The sequence below is a fragment of the Ammodytes marinus genome, assembly GCF_949987685.1.
Source record: "Ammodytes marinus genome assembly, chromosome: 1".
NCBI classification, from domain to species: domain Eukaryota; kingdom Metazoa; phylum Chordata; class Actinopteri; order Uranoscopiformes; family Ammodytidae; genus Ammodytes; species Ammodytes marinus.
The window spans coordinates 32,933,501-32,959,666 of NC_137230.1; the positions used below are offsets into that span (position 1 = coordinate 32,933,501).

Below are 26,166 nucleotides of genomic sequence, written 5' to 3' on the forward strand. Positions count from 1 at the left end.
AGCTGTGATTCTGCCACGGCCAGTTCCAGTCTGGACAAGGGATCTGTGTGTGTTTTTGCCGCATGCCACCGGCGAGTTACTTTGCTCTTGGGGGGGCGGGGGGGATCTCTCCACCAGTGGAAAAAAATTATATTAGTCCAGGAAGAAATAAGCCCAGACCAGATTCACTTTTCTGTGACATCACACTTGAAGTCATAAAAAGTCTGTGTGTGTGGGTGGGTGTGTGTGTGTGTGTGTGTGTGTGTGTGTGTGTGTGTGTGATTTTTGTCCTGCTATTACATGATTACAGGTGGTTCAAAATTGAGGCATATCTGAAATTAAATTTGTTCAGTTTCCATTACGTAAGATCTGTGTGTGTGTGTGTGTGTGTGTGTGTGTGTGTGTGTGTGTGTGTGTGTGTGTGTGTGTGTGTGTGTGTGTGTGTGTGTGTGTGTGTGTGTGTGTGTGTGTGTGTGTGTGTGGTGTGGTGTGTGCGTCTGCGTGCGTGCGTGTGAGAAGAGTAAAGGTTGTCAACACTGCTCATCATGGTTGTCTTCCAGACTTTGAAGCTCCAACACCTTTGATATTATCAAAGAGGAAACAGTAAAGAAAACCAGAGAAGGAAGTTATAGAAATAAATAATCTCTTTAAAGAAAGTATGTTCTTTGTATGTGTATTTGTGTGACTTGAATCTTCGGTGCAACTTTGAGGAGTTCTTACTACTTGCAGGACATTGACTTTAGTGGATCTAAGCAAATTTTTTCCCAATTAGGTACACATTTCAGCATATACATCATAGATACTGGTGAAGTACTAGACATTATAATGGAAGGTTTTTCTATTATTCTGCCCACTCTCATATGTGAACAGGAATGAAAAATTAGAAACACCTCTCCATATAATGTAGTCCAGTACACCACATGTAAACATGGCCGCCATAAGAAACATAGAATTGAATTTACACATTTTGAACAATATCATCCAAAGCTGAATGTTATGAGCTTCATGAAGACAGATGTGTCAGGCAGGTTTGATTGAATTGTAAAATAGTGTAAAGGTATAGCTAATAAAGTAGCTTCTGAGTTTAAAGTTATAAGTACTACCATTAGTGATGAGTTCTTTAATTTAACCATATAATCTGAAAAAATTACATTTTCTGGAGAGATAACTAAAAAGATTATAGTCAAACCCTATGAATATGTACTACAAAATACAAAAAGGACATATATAGATCCCAAGTGTTACTCTTTGCGTGTGTATTTGTCTGTGTGTATGTGTGTTTGTGTGTATGTGTGTCTGTTAAAAGTGTTCTCGCAGTCTTGGCGATGAAAGAAAGCGAGGCCTTTCCGCCAGATTGACCCTGGCGAGGTCACTGGCACCATCAATTATGTCAGCCAGTAAAAAAGGCCTTTGCTACACACAGCAGATTATATGGAGTGTAAAACATTAGAAAAATGTGTCTGAAACATCGGAGTAACATGTTTGAAGTGACAATGGGTTTGGAGGGGGTGGGAGGGGTGAGGCGGGGTCGAGACACTCCCGAAAAGGGAAGAGCCCTGACAAGTGATTTTCTTTGAAGGCATTGTAACACACTCAAGTGGGCAGGGACGCTTTCTATGGCCCCCGACGGCAGTCCATCTTCTGGGTAGAATACAGGCTGGATGGAGGGACATATGCTTTCCACAGGGTCAAATGAAGCAGAACTCGCAGGCCTTTTGTGGTGGGCTGCCTTTTGGTGGTGAGAAGAAAAGGCAAATCTGTTGTTGGGTGCTACTTCAATGGGCCCTACAATTATCACATAGAAATTCAACCGGCCACTTTTCTTGCAAGGGTGTATTGTCTCGGCCTCATGATAGGGAGTGTGGATCCAGTTGGCCCTTAATGGCTAAACCACATAGTTCTTAGGTCTGGGGGCCAGGAGACACACACACACACAAACACACACACACACACACACACACACACACACACACACACACACACACACACACACACACACACACACACACACTTGTGCAAACCCACTGGCTGGACAAGAATGCATCATCCATCCATCACAGGGAAAAGCTCAGACAGGCGCTTTGACTAATTCGGGACAATGAAGACGGAGCTGGACAGAGATGTTTGCGATGAGCGTGACACTCAAGCACCTTCTGCTCTGTTAAAACCCCCTCACTCTCCTTCACTATATATGAAAGCCTGAGTCTAGATTCAAGCTAGATAGCAGATTGTGATCAGCACCCTCACTCTCTCTGCCAGTAAAAAGCTTTTTGCTGACTGGGGCCAAAGCCAGCCCTTATATTTAAGCCCCGGAGTTACAGTGTAACACACACTGCGCCATTCTTCAGGTCTTCGAAAAATGCTAAACCAATAAAAAAAGGGGTTTCCATCCATCTAGACACGCTCGCAGAGAAGAAATTTGGTTTTTAGAGGGGGGGAATATGCCTGCGGGGCCTGAAATGTACCGCTAACAAAGTTTTGATTGACTACAAGGAGTCTGAAGTGCAGTGATTCCTCATATTTTTGCATCTGGCTTTAAAAAAAAAACGTGGAACTGCTGTATTGAAACTAAACAGTCGCGCTTATATGTCTAGTCTGACATCAAATGTGACTTATGTATAGAGGTACAGGGAAAAAGAATGACGTTGTCTAAATTTGAACAGATTAGGATCTCTCCAAAATTGTAGGCTCCCTAAAAATACTTTTTTTACTTCATACACGACTGTATGTTTTGTGCAGTATCAGACCTAGACAACATGCTGCTTTATGGGTGGACTTGAAATTGCAGAGAAGAAAAAAAAATCATTTAAGATTTAGCCAACATTTTTAAAATCAATTTTGTTTTTGTTTGTGATATTATTCCGGATCACGGCAGCTCAATTATTTGCTTAATGTAAAACTAATTAAGGTTTGGAGAAATCGGTTTATTTTCTTTTGTATCATTCCATCTACTAAGTCCTAGTATTGATCATTCAAAGCGCTGCACATTATCTGACAGGAGAGTGTTACATCTGCTGTCTGGCTATAGCTCAGTGATTAGAAGGGCACCAGTGTTGCCTCTCTATAGTGCCTCTCTATGCAGCTATTTAGTAATAGGCAATGAAACACGGCATACTATATAAAAGGATTATGGACTCACTATGTTCCATAAAATGTCTTCTACATCAGGCAAAAAAGTCACACACACTCGTGCTGTTTTTACATTTAATGTTATGCACACACTTTTGTTCAGTCTTTGAACAAGGGCTGTGAGGACTTTTCAATCAATCTTCACTTTCCTTAAGCATTGCCATACTGAAAAGAAGACTAGATTACGTTATCTATTTCACACACACACACAATATGTTCAATGATCTAAGTGTAATATGTACGGCCACACATGCACCACCCACTTGTCGAGAATCTGGTCAACTATTACACATCTGACCATATCCAGCCTGTCTGTAGACCAGTGCCTATGGTTGTTGCACTGTGTGAATACTAAGTGTGGTCAATGGGGGAAAGCATGCACCAACCCTAATGTGGTCCTTTAAATGAAATAATTAATTTCAAAAGCACCAAACCTTAACATAGGCTGATATGTTATTACTACTGGCTATCTGCTGGCCATATCTAATGGTTATCATTAAGAGAAAAGGATAATGTAAGAGTTACTCAATTGTTGCTAAACACAAATGATTTTCACACACACTTACACGGTATGCTTTGTACCCCATTATGCTGCTGTGTGTGTGTGTGTGTGTGTGTGTGTGTGTGTCTGTGTCTGTGTGTGTGTGTGTGTGTGTGTGTGTGTGTGTGTGTGTGTGTGTGTGTGTGTGTGTGTGTGTGTGTGTGTACACGTGTGTGATTGCTCCCCACCCAGGGAGGCTGATGAGAGCGGCTAAAGGGTGTTTATGAGACTGTTAGCCAGGAGAGGATGCCGCCCTGCAGCTCTCGCCCAAATAAAAGAGCCATTTATTACATCCAACATGACCCTCTCATTACGCACAAATAGGAATTAATGAGCGCTATATCGGGCACTCCCAGCGGAGCCAGGCGGGGCCCGCTAAAGGACTAGCGTTAATTACATTGTCCTACATCTCACCCATTTAACACCGCCCATCACATCGCTCTGTCTGCATGGGCGGAAAGCTACCTGGAAGCATGGCCGCTTTCAGCTTTCACCAGGTGTGGTGTAGCATTCAAATTAGCAAGATATTTGTGAAGAGTTGACTTTTAAGCTGCTGCTGCACTCTGATATTGCACACACATATACAGTGTGTGTCTCTTAGTCAATTTGACTAACACGGCCTACTCCTCCCAGTTTCGTCAATCACTCAATTAGTTCATTTTATATATTTTTTTTTGTGCGATAAACTTCATTGTTAAGATGTTGTCATGCAGCATAGCTAATGGGCAGGTACTATATTGTATATAATTATGTCTCCATGTCATATGTCATCACACAGGTTTTTAAGTGCATCATAACAAAGGTTAAGATTAGAACTACGCAAGCAGTGTATTGTAAGGTGAAGTACATCTTGCACAGCGAATTATCGGATCAACAATGAATGGCCATAAATCACTGCAATTATGCTCGCACACAGGTTAAACAATGCAATGGGCGATAATGACTCTTTGGGTGTGTTAGCATTTTAAATGAATTGAAACACCTACAATGAAATACTTGCTGATTTACAGATCAGCAATGTGTCTACGTCAATAGAACTCTTAAACGGTGTGGGATCGCCGCAGTGAAAGTGGTGAGTGAAAATATAAAAGATGGGACTGATGATCAAAACTACAAAAACAGACCCTGGGTTGTAAAAATAAAGAAATATGTTTTTCCTTTCAGACTACACATGGGAAAGAATCTGCTTCACCAGAATAACAGACATCTCAGGTTTGAAATCTGTTGGGTTATCCTCTTCGTAGAGTGCATTCCTTGTAGTGAAAGGTGCAGAGACTTAAACAATATAAGGCCTGGAACTTTCAGAATGCTCCGAGGACTCCCTCACCGACTGTACTCAAATCCACTTGTTTACAGCATCAGCTTTTCAGTTCTTTTCTGGTTGACTTTCTCTCACACGTTTTGATTCCAACTTAAATCGTTTGTGTTATCTCTTACTTCCCTTCACATCTGAAAACACACACACACACACACACACACACACAGACACGCACGCGCGCACACACACACAAACACACCTTATTTTATCTCCTTGTTTAACCTCCCTAAACCTTCCTGCACCTGCTCAAAAAAAGATGATACATTTATCAACAACAATCTTTTCCCACGTGTCTTCCCTCTTTCTCTGCGTCTCTTCAAGCAAATCAAACAATTTAACACTGTCTTCCCATCAGGATCAGCCCCATTCTCTCCACGCATTGTTCTCAAAGACGGCTTTATGTACTGAAAAAAACCTCAACACGATAGCTGCTCCGGTGATTCTGAAGAATTACCGAGGTATTAAGTGGTTAGTATGTTTGCTGTGCTAGGTACGGAGTTCAAAACAAAAAGCTGATTATGGATTAAAAACTCTTTACATTGTAGCATTGGAGACATTATGCCAAAGCATTCGTCAGTCAAGTGTTATTTGGTGATAAGAGTACTATCTTCTTAGAGGATGTTGGCCTTTTTCATGTGTGTCTTCTGTTTATTTTGTCAAAAGGTGGTGTATTTTTTATTTTATTTTTTTTCATTTTTGGCCTCATGTGTCTTATATTGGCCGCAAATTGGTTGCCTTTATTTTCTCTGTAAGAGCAAGGTATTTTTTACTTTGGTCCATAATTGAGTAATGGACTGGGATTTTCATTGTTCACATAGAGGATCTACTGTTTGGATGGTTATTGATTCATGTTTTATTTTAATTAATTTTTTTAAGATATTTTTTTTGGCATTTTTATGCTTTATTGATAGTGTAGAGACAGAGTTGAAATGGGGCAGAGAGGGGAGTGAGAACGACATAGAACGACCGCGGGCTGGAATCGAACCCGGGTCCGCTGCTGGCCGAGGCCCATGGGGGGGGACGCCTTACCAACTGAGCTAAAGGCGCCGCCATTCCTGTTTTCTTTGCGGGTGATATGTAGTCATTGGAATCAACAAGATCAATAATATTACATAACATAAATCAAAACAAGATTTTCAAGTTATTTTATTTCCTTTACGAGACAGATCAATGTGTTTGTGTCTGTGGTAGGTCTTTTTTTTTACTCTGCCACTTTTGACACGTCTGCCTGCGAGAGTAAACAATTACACCTGGATCAAAGTGCTGCAATAATTATATATCAAGCGCTGGTTAGTGGTGATGTCTCTCTAGTCAGCTCTGAGATGGGGCGGGATTTTTGCTACGAGATGCTCTGAAATTTCCCTTTCATCTTTTTATACTTTTTCCCCTCGATCTAGGCACTTTTCAGCACACACGCAGGCACACGCAGGCACACACACGCACACACACACACGCACACACCATCCCTGCATCTCTCTCTATGTTGGTATGACACGGGAAAAAGCCGGGCCCCGCAGCCAAGCCCGCCGTCCGCAACTGAATGCGATTAAGCTTGAGCAGTGATTAATCTGGGCTGCCCCATAATTCCTCTTTACCACTTTAATGGATGTTATCTCCCCTCCTCTGAAGACTTATCTTGCTGATCGAGGCCAGCTATGGAGGAGAGGGGGGTGGGCTATGGGTGGGGGGGTGGGGGTGGTTGGGTGTCCAAATCAAGACAGTGGTAGGAATAGGAATAAGTCCGTAAATAAGGAAGTACATAAATAAATTGCAGGGGATTGAGGGAGCTGCTAAGAGGATAAGGCAGATCAGTCTCTGTAAAAAGTGCTCATTTGTTTTCCTAAGAAGATGAGACAACGCCGCCTTCAAAAGCCTGCTGCCGATACAGTCAAAACACTGTCAACATCACAATTCATCACAGACAAACAAAATATAAATTACCCCGAACCGCTGTCAATAATAAAAAGCTCCCCGCCCACCTCGGTTGTTAAGATGAGGTGTGCTCCATACCGTAGCTGACAAAGTCGCGGTACAAAGACTAATACATTAGCGCTTCTTTGACAAGCTCATTTTCCTTCGTGAAAAGGCATTGACGTAACGCGCCGCCATTGTTTCATGTGCGGTCCAAATTTGTGCCATAAAAGTCAATGATTAAAGTTCCTCGACTGCATTCTAAATCCAAATTCACTCGTCCACACCTCCCCAAAACAAGTCGGCCCAGGTCAGCCCTATTGTAAAGAGTGAAACTAGCAATAACTCTCAACACCTAAGCTTTCAGGACAAGCAGGCAGCTACATCCTGTTATTGAGAGATAATTACACACACACACACACACACACACACACACACACACACACACACACACACACACACACACACACACACACACACACACACACACACACACACACACACACACACACACACACACACACACACACACACACACACACACACACACACACACACACACACACACACACACACACACATATTTGAGTAATTGTTATTTCATATTTGTCATTTGAAATTACACAGTGCTTCACAAGGAGTTGTCCCCATAGAAGAAAGGATGAGCGGTTGCCAGGTTGTGATCAGTAACAGAGAATAATAGAAAGATCACTATGAGCTTAGAGAACAACAGTGGGTGTGATTGGGAACAGTGTTTACATGCCTACGTGTGTGTGTTTGTATTTGTACTTAGTAACAGTCTTAAAATAACTTACAGGTGGAGTCAGCAATTATGGAGAATGCTTGTTGTCAAAATCACTTTAGGTCAAATCACTGAATATCTCCTCATGATCCACTACCTGTATGTACTGAGTGTGCTGGGAAAAAAATCCAGTGTTGATACACAGCCTGGGCTCTGTAAATGGGCATGTTCACTGATTTTGACAATGAATGATTTTGACAACAAGCATTTTTCAGAATGACTGACTCCACCTTTAACCGCAAAGTGTAATATTCAAACTATCAAAGTCAGACACCACTTTACATGTGTCTTTTGTTGGTGTGTATATCCTTGTGTTTTGGTCCTTCCATATGAATGCATGTACAGAATGTGAGGAGCAAGCTGAGAAGTGACAGGGTTAAATCTGTTTCGTATGTAGCTCTCTTTCATTCCCCGCTTCGGTTTACGGTGATGTCGAAGAGAGATTCTGTCATAGACACAAGCAAACCTCAGTGGGATTTCATTCACCAGCAGTGTACATCTTCTAGGTACAAAGCTGCAGGCTGCACTGGCTTCAGGTAACATAAACGCTCCCCCTTCAAGCCACCGAGTATCTGCCCCATGGAAATTCTCTAAAGGGGTTTAAGCATTTACGCAGAACACTATCAGGCACCGCCGAAAAATTCAGCTTACCCTGTTGAATAGGGACTTCAAAGAGAATTGCAAAATACCTTTTGCACCGCTACATTTTCCTCCCCTTCTCTCTCTCTCTCCCTCTCTTTCTGTCCCTCTCTCTTTCTCTCTCTGACTCTTCCTGCTTCTATTCATTTTATATTTCCAAACACAAGCTGCTGCTGTGATGTAAAATGTATTATCAGCCATATATTTCCTCTTTAAATGAATAATAACAATAATCTTTGAGTAATTTCTTTTTTATGCGGCTCTGGTTTAAATGGGGCATAGCAACGCGAGCTAATGTGAAGCGGCAAGGTAAACAAGGCCGCGCAATAATGAACGTGTGGATTAGGCCTCTAGTCTACGTAGTGTGATAAGGGGAAAAACAGCTGCTATACTATCAAAGTACCAGCACACATTGACTGTCAATGACGGATAAACTACTGTGAAGACGCATTTTACTTCCTGCACTCACACTGTGGACACACTGACTGCACACATAAACATACAGAAAGACACATGGAAATACAAATATACAATCAAACCCACATTCACACACAGACTTCACACAACTGTATATATGTGTAAGAATCTCAAAGGATTGTAATATGATAAAATGTATAAGCCTATTTGCGCAGTAGAGAGCTTAAAAAAAATGCAAAACAATACAGTGCATCAACACAAGTGTGATTTAATGCGAGAGATAAGAAATAGCTTCATAATGAGCAATATAAATGCTCTTTAAACAGTTTACTGCTTAGTTCACACTTATAATTAATCTGGGTTCCATGTGTGTCGCATATAAAGTGGGTGTAAAAACTCTTGCCCGGGTGTGCGAGTGAAACGGCGGGAGCACGGGAGAGAGAGAGAGAGAGAAAAATGAGTGCTGGTAAACATCTGCAACATGATTCAGCTGTGGCCCTCAATTTTTTTTTTTCAAAATGCCGCTGCCTTTATTCCCCTTACGCTTGACCGGGCGCGGCTAGCGAACCCTCTCCAAATAATACATTACAAAAAATTGCTCCTAAGAAACTTATTTACTCTGAAAACTGCACAACAGGAGAAAAAAAAGAACCATAACATCTATAATGTTTTACAAAGCCCATCAAATAAGTGGTGGAGGGGGGGATTAATTGCCCCGGCCCGACCTTAAAATAATTATTGTGAGCGGTGCAACTCTAAACTCCAATGAAATTGATACACTTTGATAATTAGATTCTTGGCACTGACCCGCTGAAGTCAATAAAGGTTATTAAGGCCAATTGCTGTCTAAACGCATTACGGGCCAGGGGTAAACTGTCCGTCGGAGGGGCCCTGCTATACTCTCCTGCGCCAATATGATAATCCATTCTCCGTCCTGGGGGTTTCTTCCCCTAGCGCCTGTGTCTCCACTCTGCCATACAAAACCAGATTGGATTCGCTTAACCTTTCCAGGACTTTGATCAAATGAGCTCTCAGAGCAATAACATTTACATTGACCCCACCTCCCACCCCCCCCTTCAATACACACACACACACGCACAAGCCCTCTGTCTCTCAAGACTCTCTCTACCTACAGTTCACAACCCTCCTTACCCCTCCCTGCTTCCCCAGACCACTCAACAGCACGTGCACACAACACACACACACACACACACACACACACAGACAGACAGACACACGCACACACACAGGCTAGGTCAATAACCTAATCAGCTATCGATGGCGACCGGGCCAGGCTGTGCATGATTGCAGTGCAACTCCCCCCTTAGCGGGCCAGATTGTTTCCGAAGACTGTTATTAAAGTGAAGGGGAGAAGATGAAATGGTCACTAAGCAAGCGCATCCCCGCACATACACACACACATTCACACACACATTCACACACACATTCACACACACTAGCACACAGGCAAGAGTCAGCCTGTATTACAAATCAGTGCGGCTACATTTTGTCATACAATGAAAAGAAAAGGAAAAATGAGCGTGTAGTGCATATGTATGTGTGTGTGTGTGTGTGTGTGTGTGTGTGTGTGTGTGTGTGTGTGTGTGTGTGTGTGTGTGTGTGTGTGTGTGTGTGTGTGTGTGTGTGTGTGTGTGTGTGTGTGACCAAACCGGCGGAAAACAGGGAGTGACAGACGGGGTGAGCGGAGCAAGAGGAAGACATGGCCCCCATTCCACTTCCTGTTTTGTACATCTTGAAGTATACAAATGTATTCGACTGAGTGGAGCCCATTTAGTATGAAAGTAGATTAATTTCCTTGATGTGTGTTGAAAAGATTGCCATCTACAAGGGCTGGTTCTGCTGTCAAATGAGGGAGAAAAAGTGTGAGAAAAGAGAGAGATATGGCGATAGCTGGAGAGAGAGAGAGAGAGAGGGGGGAGAACAAGAGAAAGAAAGAACAGAAAGAGAGAGAGAGAGAGACGGAGTGCATTGAAATCTCTTTGCATCCACGGTGGCTTTTGAAGTTGTGCGATGAGCAGCCACAGAAGTCAGGAAAGTGACAAATTAGGGGAAAAGCTGTACTGTGCAAGCAGAGCTGCTAAATCAATTAAAGTCATGCCAAGTGCATACATTAACATCAATGGCACACACACACACACACACACACACACACACACACACACAGAGGACAGGAGAAAAAAGGCGAGAGATGTGCTCACGGGCTCGGCGCTGTCGCTTCTCCCCCACGGTGAAAAGAGGAGAGATAAAAAAATATATATATACCACACCGGTATTTAAAATATTCTGCATAAAGCCAAGACTCCCTGTCTATTGTCAGTCAGACGGAAGCTATTCATTGTTGCTAGTTTAAGGAAATGTCACTATTGTGTGATAGCCATGATAGCAGAGTCCTGAGGGAACAGGAAAGCTAGCGAGCGAGGCACATCTAAACCGTACTTCAGCACCCGCGGACCACAAGGGAATGTATAAAACCTTTAAGTTAATGTCATTTTTGTTCAACCCCCCAGAAGCAACCTTTACCTTATATACACTAACCCCCCCCCCACCCCCACCCCCCCACTATTCAAATACTCATAGACACATTATACTTTTGTTATACATTCTAATACACACACCTACAGTGGAAGTTTTATCCGGCAGCACGGCTCTTTGTTTCTATATCAAGAAACCGAAATGAATTTATGGAGGTACCAAAAAGAGGCGCGCAAGCCAGTGGACTTGTTTTGTGTTTTGCTTCTTTATTTATTTATTTATTTATGTATTTTATCAGAATGTCATTCAAATGGAAGGATGAGCATTTGCATGACAACGGGCTGAGGAGCAGAAAGGGAGCCCCAGGGAGAGACAGTATCCATAAACAGGAGATAGTTCCCCCCCCCCCCCCCCCCCCTCCCTCACCATATTGCAATATTCTTCATACGGACTAACAAACGCATACATAGCCCATCGCATCCCACCACACTGTGTGCTAAATATGACAATAAAGACAGGAGGGCTGGCTGTTTGTATTGCTATTTTAGCAGGATAAAACAATAGCCTGTTTTATTGCTAAGGCACAGTGTATAAAACCGACGCAGTGTCAATTTTATAAACCCTATTTAAAGAGACATATATTTGTAATTTTAAAATACCAATGGTGATAACAAATGTTGACAAAAATAATGCCTGTCTTTAAAAATATATACTCCGCAGGCGAGAGCAGTGAAAAATCGAAAATAAATAAATGGCAAAAACAGCATCTGCACACGGTGGGTCACTCGTATTTCACTGAATTACACTACACTGTCAATTGCCGGCTTCACGATGTAAAATATATGCAATAAAGGAGTGTAGTGGGGAGAGCCAACATAATTTAAATAACTCAAAGTAATTTAGAGAAATGTGTTTTAATCTAACTGCAGGGGGAAAGCCACAGCTATGAAAAGCTACAAAAGGAAAATCTATAAGTCACATCTATGAAGTGCCTTTCATCAGCATAGCACAGGTCGATGCATGTATGTAAATATTGCTTGCGAGAGCAATAATGTTGTCTTTCATCACAATAGTGAGTGATTATATTTATGCATATGGTTCGGTGTGTGAATGTCTGCACAAAGACAGACTTGCCTTTGTGGGATTGTGACACATGTGTGATTAAATGAAATGCGTTCATATGATTTATACTAACTGAAGGAATTTAGTTATGAAAAAGAAATGTGAAAAAACGAAATATTACTTTATTTTCAAAAACATCAGTGTACACTTATTTTTAAATACCTCCTTTAAGGTTTTTTTTATCTGGCTAAAAAGTGTCTACATTTTTTTTTCTGTACTGTTATAGGTCAGATTTTTTTATGAAAAAAAGTATAAAAAGTGTAAACTGTATGACAGACATCCACATGTTTGACACACACACACACACACACACACACTGGCTATGGTTTGCTTGCCCATAAGAGAGAGACGGAGACAGACGGCAGCAGCGGCGAGAGAGAAAGACCTCACATTTCACTGATGCCCTTTTCTAAATACAGGTCCAAATCACACACTTCATCTGGGCCCGGAGGTGGAGCTCTAGATGAGTTTAGCCCCTGTCTATACTAACACCCCCCCCTTACCCACACACACACACACACACACACACCCTCTGCCAGGCTGTTCCACTAAGTAAGAGAGAGGGGGAAAGAGAGAGAGAGAGGGAGAGAGAGACTATGACTAGAGGTAGAGCAGTGGCAGGCAGGCAGGCAGCAGCAGCAGTACTGTTCTCCTCCAGCCAGCCCCTGTCTTTATCCCCGCCTGAGCATTAGATGTGATTACTGCTCAGCGCTCCACACTGACAGAGACAGAGAGCTCCCAGAGACAGCAGGAGTGGGCGAGAGACACATAGAGACACAGGGAGAGAGAGATAGTGAGTGGAGAGGGAAAAGAGGAGCATGGCTCTTTCGCTCCCTCCGCTGCTACCGCTACAGTGATACAAGAGTGCCCCCTGCTGCTTCTGGTTGTCTAGATGTTTAACATATACACACATACACAAGCTCTCTCTCTCACACACACACCCACACACACTCACTCACACACAAACACACACACACTCACACATGTATATACATGAACACACACTCTTTTGAAAACTAGCTATAAGAGAGGGACAGCATGTGTGGAGAGGAAGAGGAAAGCGAGACCCAAGCAAGGACATGTATCGTTGTGTGCTTGTGGCATGTATCGTTACAGTGTTGGTCTGTTTGAAGGTGTCTGTGCTGGTTGGGCTGTGATAGCCATGTGGTAGGATAGGGAACAAGTCAGTAAGTATGTTTTCGTTTATTGCAAATTCTACAATAAGTTTAAAAGTGGATTTCATTACCAAAATATATGGACAAACAGCGAGCAAGCAAATAGTTATAGTTGTGTGTGTGTGTGTGTGTGTGTGTGTGTGTGTGTGTGTGTGTGTGTGTGTGTGTGTGTGTGTGTGTGTGTGTGTGTGTGTGTGTGTATTTGTGTGTGTCTGCGGCCCACATGTGCAGTACAGAGCTGTGACTAAGGTGACTTAATTACGAGGCTGACACTACTAAGTGTGATCCCTTTACAGTGGCGTCTAACTAATAGCCGGGCGCCCACGTTCCTTCTATAATCGTCGCCTCACTGAAGTTTTATGGAAACACATGACACATCCTCAGTAATGCAACCGGGGTTAAGAAGTTATTCAATTCATCGTGTAATGTGAAACACACCCTCTCTTGTGAGCGGCATTATTGACAGAAGATCACTTATGTAGTTTGTATAAGGAGCACAAGTGGAGGCAAGTTAAGCATTTAGGAAAAGGTGAAGCTCCTATTAGATGACAGGGTATAACTGCACTACTCATGCAGCAACTGGTAATGGTATTGTCTGATAATAAATAATAATAATAATTGAGCCTGTATTTTTTTTTGTAATGGATAACTTTGTAGAATATTATCTGGGTAATATTTTTGAAAGTTGTTTTTATTTATGAGGAATTAACTATAGCCTTTCAACATTTTCAATAAATGAGGTTTTAGAAATGTTCTCAAAAAAAATAAAAAATAGGGGGCGCCCTTAGCTCAGTTGGTAGGGCGTCCCCCCCCCCCCCCCCCCCCATGTGCCTTGGCCAGCAGTGGACCCGGGTTTGATTCCAGCCCGCGGTCGTTCTCTGCATGTCACTCCCCTCTCTGCCCCATTTCAACTCTGTCTCTACACTATCAATAAAGCATAAAAAAAGCAAAAAATAAAAAAAAATATTATGTTTTTTCTATACACAGAGCTGTATTTAAATATATATTTATATATATTAAGAACTATGTTTTGGTTTTCATCTATTTTCTAAAAAACAAGAAAGACCTCAGTAATGTAAAACCTAGGACTGAGCATAGTGTTTATGTAAACTTCATCATGTGGAGAAAAATAAATAGTGTGATGCTAAAGGAACAACCCGCATATGAAAATGGAAATACATTTAATTTATCTGTTGAAGGATGAGTGAAGCTATAGGTGTAACACTGACTTTAGCCAACCATATCAGGCTGTGAACCAGAGAATGTGTGTGTGTGTGTGTGTATTGTGGCCTCACCATGGTCTCCATCAGCTTCCAGTCTTTCTCCAGCTGCTCCATGGGTCCACTCCACCAGCTGCAGAATCGGGCGTAGCGCTGGCCCTGGAACCAGTACTGCCTCAGCCACTCAAACTCCACCTGCACGCACACACACACACACACACACACACACACACATATTGTTTTTATTCTTTAACTGTCTAAGCTCCACAGTAAAAATCTTTACACAGTTCAGCAGAATATTACATTAAGAGGAAGGACATTGAAGTGATAGTATGACACTTTATAAAGACATAGAATTTTACAAACTAATACATTAAAAATAGTGTTATTTTTTGTTAGAGTAGCAATCAGACAGTAAATTATAATTTAACAGTACCGGCCTTTTATAGAATTATTTTTTTTTAAATCAAAACTGTAATTAATTTTACACATTAATTTTATAAATACATTTTTTGGGCATGGAGAACATTTTAAATTGTTGCATGCTATTAACAGTATATCATAATTAATATTTTTTTGTTTATACTATATGTTTAACTTATTAAATCTTTTTTATTTTGAGAGAAGAACACGCCAAAGACACATTACTTCATGCGTGAAAAATAGTCCTACCGCAAATAACACAAATATTGGTCATGTCTGTTAGTACAATCACACCCTTAACACAAACAGCCACGCAAATAGACACAGTGCATTCCAACACAAATATGCATCTGTTTATTCGCACGCACACACGCACACAGTCCTTCACACACACAAAAACACACGCACACACACCTTGCAGCCAGCACACCTGAAAACTCCACCCTCTTCCTCCTCTCCTCTTTCTCCTCCCTCCCTCTCTCTCTCCGTCTGGAGATGACAGTCTCGGGCTGCCTCTCCTCCTCTGGGAGAGTGTTTTTTTTGTTTCCTGCTCTTTTGAAGTGCTGATTTAATCCTCGCAAGGATGCTTCATGTAGCCAGGTGTAGCCCTATCCACTTCTAATTGTGTCTTTCCAGTGCGAGTGTCTGTGTGATCATACCTGTATGTGCGGCACTGTGTTTGCGTGTATCTGTCTGCATAGTGTGTGTGTGTGTGTGTGTGTGACATAGGCTTTGTTAACGTCTGTGCGTGTGCGATTGCCAGTGTGAGCGTGTATGTCAAAGATTGCGCCCGCGTTCGCCCCACCAACGTAAACGCGAGGCGCCGCGAGTTGCCCTCCCCCCAAAGTGTCCTACAAAGCATCATCCAACCCGAAGAAACAATGAGCGCTCCGTTTTGGTTTTGACGGAGACAACTGCACAACACAAAAAAAGTGCGTTGCATGCAAAAGGAGTCGCATATCAAATGGTGGCTGAGAGAGCTATTGTTCCCTTTTCTGAAAAAAAAATGCTTTGTTTATTGTTCTTCTAACAGAGCATTAGCCCGTGTATACAACAGACCTTTTATAGTGCTGCGAAGTCACAAACATGTCACAACAAGGTTTAAGCAGGCCATGCCTTTCTTTGTGCGTATTGTATTTGTGTTTCACTGATGTACCTATTATCCAAATAGCACAGGTTTTTTGGGTACACCGGTTATCTGCTCTCATTCAACCCTGTCTCTCTAGTTAAGCTAATTTACAACTAATGTACACTCACACGTGTTTTAAGGGACCATGAAAAAAATGACTACTTGGTTAGGTATTGAAAATTCAACGCTGTCAATGTTTCTCCAGTGTTGATGTGAAATGCTTAGCTTAGCATCCACCCTAACTTAAGTTGTTTGATTATAAAACATCGCACACAGGGCACAAATGATTGCTAACCAACATTATCTGGATGATATAACGTTTCATTACCAAAATATATTGGCAAATGCAATTGTGTTATGCATAGTAACCTAATTATTGGTAGAAAGGGTTGTCTTTTAAACCTTCAAAATCTTAAAAGGACCAGCAGGTCACCTATAGCATCCAACTCACAAAACAAGTTAAAACAAAGTGCAATCGTTATTTGCACAAACAACTTGGTGGAAGCAAGGTAGAAGCTATGCACAGAATTGTCCTGCCATTTGCTTCCAAGAGGGCTCTGATCACAGCGGGGATGACATGCAAGGACAGGGGGCATGTCAGGGAGAATACACAGCCGGTGGCACTGCTCAGCTGCCTCTCAGTCACTCCATACAACAGCCCACCCTTCAAAGAAATGTCATCTTTTATGGTGAGCTTCAACACTCTCCAAATCCACTCCCCCTTGGTTCGATCACTACAGCTCAGACACACAACAAAGACGCCCAAACGCCGATATCGGACGTCCTCTTTTACTCTTCCATCCCTCTGATTGTCTGCCTGTCCTTTAAGTAAGAAGAAACCCAACCTGTGTCTCTGCTTTGAGCCAACATGGCTGCCTGTCCCCCACTGTGCAGGGCCAGTGGCAGGCTACAAAGCAAGGCCCATCTAAAGCTACTGACTGAGGAGCACTGCATGGCTATGTGGCATTTGGAGTCCGGCCGCCCAGCTGAGAGCTACCAAGAGGGGGGACTCTGACTAAATGCCAAGCTATCCAGGGCAGACAGATCGAAAGTGTGTGTGAAAGAGAGAGTGGTTGTTAGGGGGCTAGTTTTTCTCTGAGACTAGCGTGAGGGGAGCGAGAGGGGAGCTAGTGGCTCCCCTGCGGCAGTGGCTGTCATCTCTCCAGGTGATGGACACACTAACTAAACATTAGCCCCACATTAGTGGAGCGGCCGGCCTCCCACCATGGGCGACTGGCGGAGTTAAAGCCGATAGCCCCCTTTTTCCCCATTTAATGAGGCGCAGTTTTTTTTTCTTCTTCTCTCCACACCTTGACGCTATCCCCTGTGCGGGCCCAATCAATTTCCGGGGCCAGGGCCCTGAGGTGGGAGCTGATGAGAGTGGATCGATCCCCACTCTGCCGTCCTCTGTTTACCTTCCCCAGCCCTCCTCGTCCCTCACACATCAGCCACCGAAAACACTGGTCGCCCCCACATCTCTGTGAGGGACCAGGCACACGCAATTTAAACTGATCACACACTTGCTAGAGTGTTCCTACACACAGATTGCCGTATACATTTCAATTTATATCTATATCCATAGATGTTCAATTCTTTATTTGTCATATCAAATGTGGAAAGTTGACAAGAACTGCTTCATATCAACGTGACTTATGTCATGAAATCACAGTAAAATTGAATATTATCATAATCCCTGGCTTGTGAAACACATTACTTTCAAGATAATGTATCGCTTTTTATCTTTGTGTATTTTAAATAAATAAGTCATCATAATTAACAATACAAATGGCTAACAAGACTAATAAACAGTGTAAAATGGAAATACAATTGTTTAATACAACAGGACTGGTAGAAACTACAGTGTGTACTGCCCAGGTGCCGCTAGCAAAACTCTGTCAGGAGAAGTGATTTATAAGATTACAATTCTATTGCTACTTTGAGACCCTCAGGAAAGGAGTGTCAAAGCCGAGCAAACACTTGGGTAGCCTGGGGAGACATTTTGGTCCCTGCAAACAGGACATTGGAAGGTCACGCACACCTGCTTCCACAGTTTACTTTCTGCCAGAACATGTGGGGGGAAAGAAACCTTGTCCCTCCCTTCCAATATTTACAGTGGGGGGGGGGGGGACTGGCATCATTAGAGGGGGTCCCTGAGGGCACTCTGTCACACACCCACCTGGGAAGTGACACAGTGGCTTTAAATGAGACAAGACGTTTGCATCTGGGATTAGCATTTCAAAGCTCAAACATGCACAAGGGGGGGGGGGACTGTGTGTGTGGCGATGCTACGTTACGACTGCTACCTCCACCCCTCCGTCACCCTCCAAGACAGGAGGTAAGATTAAAAAGAGAGACACAGGGAGAGAGGGGACCGCGCTTAAACAAACAGGTGGGAACTTTAGTCATTTTCTGTCTCTGTCTCCCATCAACCCTTGCTTCAACTCCACATCCCGCCCCGTCCCCGAACACTCGGAAGGCACAGACGTTCTGCTTCATCATCGTCAGATCCTCCCACGTCTTCTGACAAGTGTCAACCTCCGTCCCCCCTCCACCCACCCACCCCCAAAGCCCGTTGCACCACATTGCACAATATATCCGTGGCACGTCAGCCGTTTGCTATAGCTTGCTATTTAGCACTTTTTTTTAAGGGGAAAAGGGACCCCGCAAGGCACTGCTCGGGGTCAGGCTGCCTTGCGTGTCTCAGGCTTGTTCACTCCTCGGTCGTCCATGTCAAACACGACCCGCGCAATATGCACCCGCCGAGCGCACCCAAAGTGGGGCCGCCATCATCAATAACTCCGCCAACAATACATCATTTAAGTGGGTGTTCTGCTCTCGTGGGCAACTCCAAACAAATGGCCACATCGATCATTGTGAGTGCCAGGTAGAGTATGGTAGGGTAGGGTAGGGGTTGAGCCCCTGAGAGTACGCCCCCTCCCACCTCCCCTCTACCTTTTACTTAAACATTCACACATACATTCTGTACACACACACCTGCTTTTTCTATAAACAGCATCCTGGTTTCCTAAAAAAAAACCTTCCTTGCCATCCTATCTTGGTAGGGGGTCTACGCTTGGTAATCCTGCGGTGCTATGCAGCAAACTAGCAGGTGTTGCTAACTCGACTACAGCGCAGCGCTCCCAATCACATAGACAGTGCTATTGTTTGGTTGTGGTGAATAATTAATATTGTATACAACCTTTAAACAACCTTACGTCAGCCTCATCTGTCATGGCGTCCCGCTGAGGGGGCCTGGGTGCTTGCGTCGGCTAGGATGTGCGTTTTGAGCCCAGGGGTGTAGAAAGGGGGGAAGAGGTGAAGTGCTATATTAACTGCTGGCCCGCGGCAAGCTAGCACAGGCCCCCCCCATACGTTCCTCTATTTCTGACCTCTCTCTATCCCTCAATACCCCAAGCTGGCATCACGCGTTGTGCTGGAAACTGGGGGTTAGGGGAGGGGAGCAGGGGCAAGACTCCATCTTTAGATAACATATGGCGAGGCTGTTGCCTTACGATCCATCACGGGCCAAGACAAATGAGAACAACCTGGATTTCATATTGGAGGCATTAAACAACAAGGTAAGTAGATGGTAGCTCCGTGGCAATCTCCCATGATGTTGTTTACAGAGTTTTAACCTGCTATCAAAAGGCCAGCCAGTACGGCCTGTCTAAGTCCCATGATGGAAATGAATTGGAAAGGTCATATCAAACCGAGATTAATCAAATCCAATGTCCGTCGTTCTATTCCATTACAAACATTCTGTCAGCGTATTTGTTGAAAATGCCTCGTTGTTTGTCAAGATTTGTCAAGATTGTACAAGTCTTTGATCATGCCTTGGCTAGGAAACGCAACATCCTCTACATGGGACGGTGTTGACGTGATGTCCAAACTGTTGGGAAGGCTACAGTTCCAACAATCTAGTTCGACGGAGAGAATGATCAAATAAAATCAATTCCTTGATTAGATATTTATCCATATTATTCATAGGCCAAGTATTTTTCTTCATTCGACAACAATTTTCTAATACATTCTGTGATCCTGTGCTGATGAAAAATCCTGTCATATTTACAGATGGTTTTGTTTTTTAACGTCCTTGCAGTAACAGATGGTGCGAGGAATACAGCATCAGAAAGAAATCAGATAGTGTCAGGCAGGTTCACGATCACAGACAAATATAGTGAAACTTTCAAAGACGCTATCGTCTAAAGTGTATTGGCACATGTACAATGTTGTCCAATGTGACAACCCCTACTCATCTTATACTCCAAACAAACTTTAAAATACTTCCTAGGGATTCAGATTTGTATAAGAGAAACAACGACAGCACCCACCTCATTGTGAATCTCCTCGCAGTGCTTTAGTGTTGTGGGCTGCAGGGCCAGCAGGCTGTGGTAGCCCGTCTCTGGGTCAGTGTGCAGGTTGGACAGGGCCTCTTGGCACTGGGACTTGATGTAGGTCAGGGTCCCACTGGAACACTGGTCGAAGGAACAGAAACAGATACACAAGTTATTGCTATGCAGGGGTTTAGCTATGTGCTGTTCAATACAAAACGTGTATAGGTTTGACATAAAGCCACTGAAATGTACAAAGAAAACAACATATAGAAGTTGTCTGCAATTGTACTTAAATTGTCATGATGTCATGACTTTTTTCTTTTCTGTTTTTTATTGTGTTTTAAATTATTTTTTTAAATTTTCAACAATATGTCTGGCTTTTTTGGCTTTATGTTTTTATTATCTCATAAATGCTATTTCAATATTAACTTATGTCATTTTAATGTATTCTTTTATGCCCCTGTAAAGCAAAGCACTTTGAATTGTCTTGTGTCTGAATTGTGTCATATAAATAAACTTGCCTATGTTTTTTTTATTATTATTATTATTCAGGACACTTTTGAAACTTAATTTTTGCATTAATATTATAGAAACATAAATGGTGTCTGTGGACGATTAACACAAAGTTATTTTACTTATTTGAGAAGTTTCCAAACACAGACATAATCCTTTCTTTCCCTTAAAAATGACTTCATCATTTTGTCATTTACCAGCCACCATGTAAAGGTTTTTCATTTCAAACACTCATTCCCAGAAATAGCATGTACAGTAAGTACCAGCAGCCGTCCCTTACTGAAACCAAAGTGTTTGCTTCTCACCTCGGCCACTCTGTGTGTGGAGCTGAAGCGTGCAGAGTCTCCAGCTAGCACACAGTGTTGGTGAGTGCTGTTCAGATCATCTGGTGAAAACAGGGAAGAGAAAACTATTAGAACACACTAAAAATATCACCACCAATCAACAACAAAGCATGAAGTATACTAAAGAACCACGAGAAAATAACAATTTAATAAAACATTGTAGTGTGCAGAAAGCGCAACAGAAAAAGATAAAGAGTTACCATTTCATATTTTGATCTTGTGGTTTCAATTAATTGTAATAAAAGAATAAAATCAGGCCATGATTACAATGGAAAAACAGATGAAAAGCATGGAGGGAAGAAAAACATGACAACTAAATCATATTGTACGCTCAGACAGACTGCGCTTTGGACCAAGGAGCAAATCAAATATTTTTTTAATTACCAAACAAAACCAGATCGCACTCAATCTGTCAAGACGGCGGCGCCACACCAACAAACATTTGTCCAATATCGCAGTGGCTTTACAGCGAGGCCGTACTGCTGTTTCCCCGTGTATCCCTCCATGTGTTTCTTTGTGTGTATAGATGTTTCTCGGCGCTGCCATTATTTGCCTCACACCAATAATTAATTTAGCCGTGACAGAGCTGTCATTCGCAGGCACATGCGCATATTTACACCCGCCTTGAGCAAGAGTACACTGGCTAATGCCTTTGATTTGAAAGTCAAACAGCCCAAATGCTTTTGGGAGCAAGCTATTATTGTTTTGGTAGGAGAAGAAAGAGGAGAAGAAAAGAAAAGAAAAAAAAGATGGTGACAAACAAAACAACTTGCCGGAGCTTTTTTCCTCACCCTGATGAGATTGTGAGGGATTAGGTCTCTGGTGCAGAATTACTCTGCGTCTTTAAAACTGTTTATATCCAATAACAAATTATCTCCATCAATCTGCTCTTTTCTTGGCGCGTCTGATGCGTCGGTGAGGTGGGGAGGGAGGGAGGGGGTGGGGGGGGATCAGGAGGGGAGCAAGAGGCAAACTCGATAACTGTAATAAATATTTATCTTTCTTTCAACCCCTGCGCCTGCTGCCACTTGTCCTCTCTTTCCGGGAAGCAGGCTTTTAAATATATTGGGTCAACTCTTTTCACCGGTTCCCCCCCTGTGCATTGGGAGCTGGAAATCTGATTATTGAACAGGCCCGGTGTCAAGACTTGCATTGTTCCCTTTTTTAACCACTGAGATTCCATTTGGGTGGAAATGATGGTGATTCAATTTGCCTCCAGCAGCTCAGACATTAGCGGTTCAAGAGGGGCCAGCCGGCGACAAATGGGGCTGAAAAGACATTACGGTGTCTGTGGTTAGACACCGTTGTAGTTTATCTTTAATACCGCAAAACTATCCGTCATATGGTGTGTGTCACTGAAAACACGGCAGCGATATATTTTAACACATGGTTTAGTGCTGGCTGAAACCGGAGGAGGGTTAGGGTTATGTGTGTGTGTGTGTGTGTGTGTGTGTGTGTGTGTGTGTGTGTGTGTGTGTGTGTGTGTGTGTGTGTGTGTGTGTGCGTGCGTGCGTGTGCGTGTGTGTGTGTGTGTGTGTGTGTGCGTGTGTGTGTGTGCATGTGCGTGTGCATGTGCGTGTGTGTGTGTGTGTGTGTGTGTGTGTGTGTGTGTGCGTGTGTCCATGTGCGTGTGTGTGTATTTTTTGTGTTCATACGAGAAGTGCAAATTTATAGGTCCGTGCATATGTTCACGTGAATTGTGCCAAGTGTTTAATTCAGGTGGACGGCCAAAGACGACAGACAGCCAAGGAACTGTGTGTGAGCCTTGCTATCGTTGTGCAGCAGTTGGCCTCTCAAGGGCGTACTCACCGAGCGGAGCATAAATCCCCACTGATCCGCGACAGTCAAGTCCCATTAGAATGGTCTGCACAACAGCCCATCACTCTATTATCATGGCTGGCCCCGAAACTGACTGTTCTATTGTAAATCTCATCCAGCTAAAGGAGGTCGGCTTCAAGCCCTGTCAGGCTGAATATTAGGTACAGGCTTGGCCGCTCGCACATGAAAACATAAGTCGATTCAGAGAGAGTCAACTTCAGGAGTTCATTTAAAACCTTTTTAGTTACTTTAAAATGATAACAACAAACACTTATAAGTGGGCGTTTTTGAGAGCTTCAATAGCCACTCTGACATAATGTGGATAGAGGAGGCAGGTAACCTAATATTCAGAGTGATAGATGTGTTAGAATATGAATGCGCGAAAGTTTTTGGTTTAAACAGAATGAAATCTTATTTGATATCTCGACTTGCATCCTAGTAACTGTATTACTGTATCTAGTGGTAAGCTTACACATTTGTTTTGTGCTGACACGATCAACAACTTTGCAACTAGTAAAGATTCAGCAGGAATAGTTATGTTAATCAAATAAACAGAACAAAATTAGTGTTAACAGACATATAGAGTAAAAACTATATTAGAAGTATAAAAGTAAGTAAGCTTCCAAATGTCCCCTGATAGTGTCATGCACACTTAAAATACCACATTTGTATGCAGCATTTGATGTTGAACAACATGGTAGCCATCAGGTTCTCGTTGCCACAGTACGACTAAAAACACATGCTACCTACATTTACATAGCTATAAATCTTAGCCTATATCAATGGCATTGCTCCTAGCTACAGTGGTTCGGTCTGAGCCGACTTTGTATGAATGACAACTAGCATTCTCCACAATCGCTGACTCCACCCTTAAATGCTTATTTTGTGTATCTTTAGCTTACGCAATGACATGAACAATTTCCTATTTAATAAATATACAGTAAATCCCAGAGCACTTAAAGGGACGACTGACTCAAGATGGTTAGTGTATATCTATCCTTAAGTATATACTTAAGAAAGCAGAGTGCTCTTAAAAAGTAATAAATGCCCCATTCATCCAACCAGGGACCTTAACTTATTGTACATCTGAACTCAAGCTTCTGCTGTGATGTGGATAAATGTCCTCTCCCACGAAAAAAAAAAAAAAGAGTGAGCTTGGAAGGGCCCATGAGGCCGAAAAAAGAGAAGGAGGGTGGAGGTGTCTGGTGCAGCCAAAAGCATTAAGCCATGATTTACACCCCTGTGGTTGACTGTCGGTCCTCTGTACTCCCCATAGAGACACATAGTCAGCACCGGGTCACAGGACTTCAAAAAATAACATTTGGTTTTCCTAACCTCTCTAATGCACGCAATTTCATGGAACCTTAAAGCTGTGCGTTCGGGCCAAGTAAGTAACCCCATCAAACACACACATGCACGCACACACACACACACACACACACACACATACAAGCACACATACGCGCATGTACGCACACACCTTAGCAGAGAGGGTTAGAGCATGAGAGTGAAGTGCATCCTGCTGTGTATGGGTCATTTGGGACAAAGTACAAGAAACACTAAAACACAGGGTAGTATAAGTGTTCACTTCCTCCACAGACAGACATAGTGGTGACTGACGGACTGTGGAGTTGTGCGAGCGCTGTGTTTACATGTGTGTGCGTGTTATGTCTGTGCGCGCATGTGTGTCTGTGTCTGGGTCAGTGTGTGTGTGTGTGTGTGTGTGTGTGTGTGTGTGTGTGTGTGTGTGTGTGTGTGTGTGTGTGTGTGTGTGTGTGTGTGTGTGTGTGTGTGTGTGTGTGTGTGTGTGTGTGTGTGTGTGTGTGTGCTTGCGTGGCGGGAGCAGATTTAGTACCTCTCATGTAGTAGCAGTCTCCAGACTCCAGCGGCAGCGTGAGGCCAGGTGTGCGGATGTCCCAGGCCACCTTCAGCCCGATCCTCCAGCTTGCCTTCTCACTGCTGCCTCCCTCACTGCTCTCACCTGTCAGTCACACACACACACACACACACACACACACACACACACACACACACACACACACAGCACAACTCACTGTAACATTTGCATTTGTTATATTTATATTCACAGTTTTGGTTTTGACAGTTTCACCCAGTGTGGCTTAAACGGACTTGAGTGGAAAAGCGCAAAATGCGTAACCATAAATTCATAAAAGAAATTCATATAATAATGGCTTATATCCACAAAATTCACTTACCAGCTTTTTCACAATTTACATCTGCATTTCTGGCAGACACCCACTATATGCAAAAATTGTGTAAGGCTGTTAAGTTTGTCCATTCTGTGCTACTGTAGAAACATAGTGGTGCAACATGGCGGCACGACCTGCTCCTATGTAGATATAAAAGGATCATTCTAAAAAGGTAATAAAAGACAACAACATGTATTTCCAAGTGACTATACACTCATTAAAACATACTTGTGATTAGAATAGTCCATTTCTACCAAGTCTGTTCTGAAGAAAAAAAAAACTCCAATTCCCTTTACAAACTGGACCTTTAAATAGTTCAAGGACGTCTGAGAGTCTGATGATTGAATCCATTCCACCCAAACCATAGAGACGAAATGTAAACCCTTTGTCTCCAGAAAGGAAGAATCACTTAACAGGCAGAGCAAATATGATACGTGTTTCTGTGATCAAATCGGCTGTTAGCATGCGATCCTCATGCCATCATTGTGCTGCGCAAGAGGAAATACTTAGATAAAAGCCCCTTGATGTTGTTTAGTGAGTGTGTGAGAGTGTGTTATTGGACAGTAGGTATCCCTTTGATATTCCTGTGTTTCTGAGCCCATTCCCTATAACCTCCCTCCCCTGTCTCTCCTCCTCTCTCTCTCTCCCT

At 42.9% G+C, this 26,166-nt stretch overlaps 1 protein-coding gene across 1 annotated transcript in view; it reads right to left on the bottom strand.

The window, feature by feature from the left end:
• The window catches only part of fto (FTO alpha-ketoglutarate dependent dioxygenase), a 129,179-nt gene that overhangs the window by 76,785 nt on the left and 26,228 nt on the right, over positions 1-26,166 (bottom strand). The window contains exons 5-8 of the mRNA XM_080033430.1: positions 25,163-25,288; positions 21,451-21,530; positions 20,630-20,773; positions 14,822-14,941 (exon numbers count right to left, since the gene is read on the bottom strand). Coding sequence (XP_079889556.1) covers positions 14,822-14,941; positions 20,630-20,773; positions 21,451-21,530; positions 25,163-25,288 — 470 coding nt within the window. The remainder of the gene's footprint in view (positions 1-14,821; positions 14,942-20,629; positions 20,774-21,450; positions 21,531-25,162; positions 25,289-26,166) is intronic.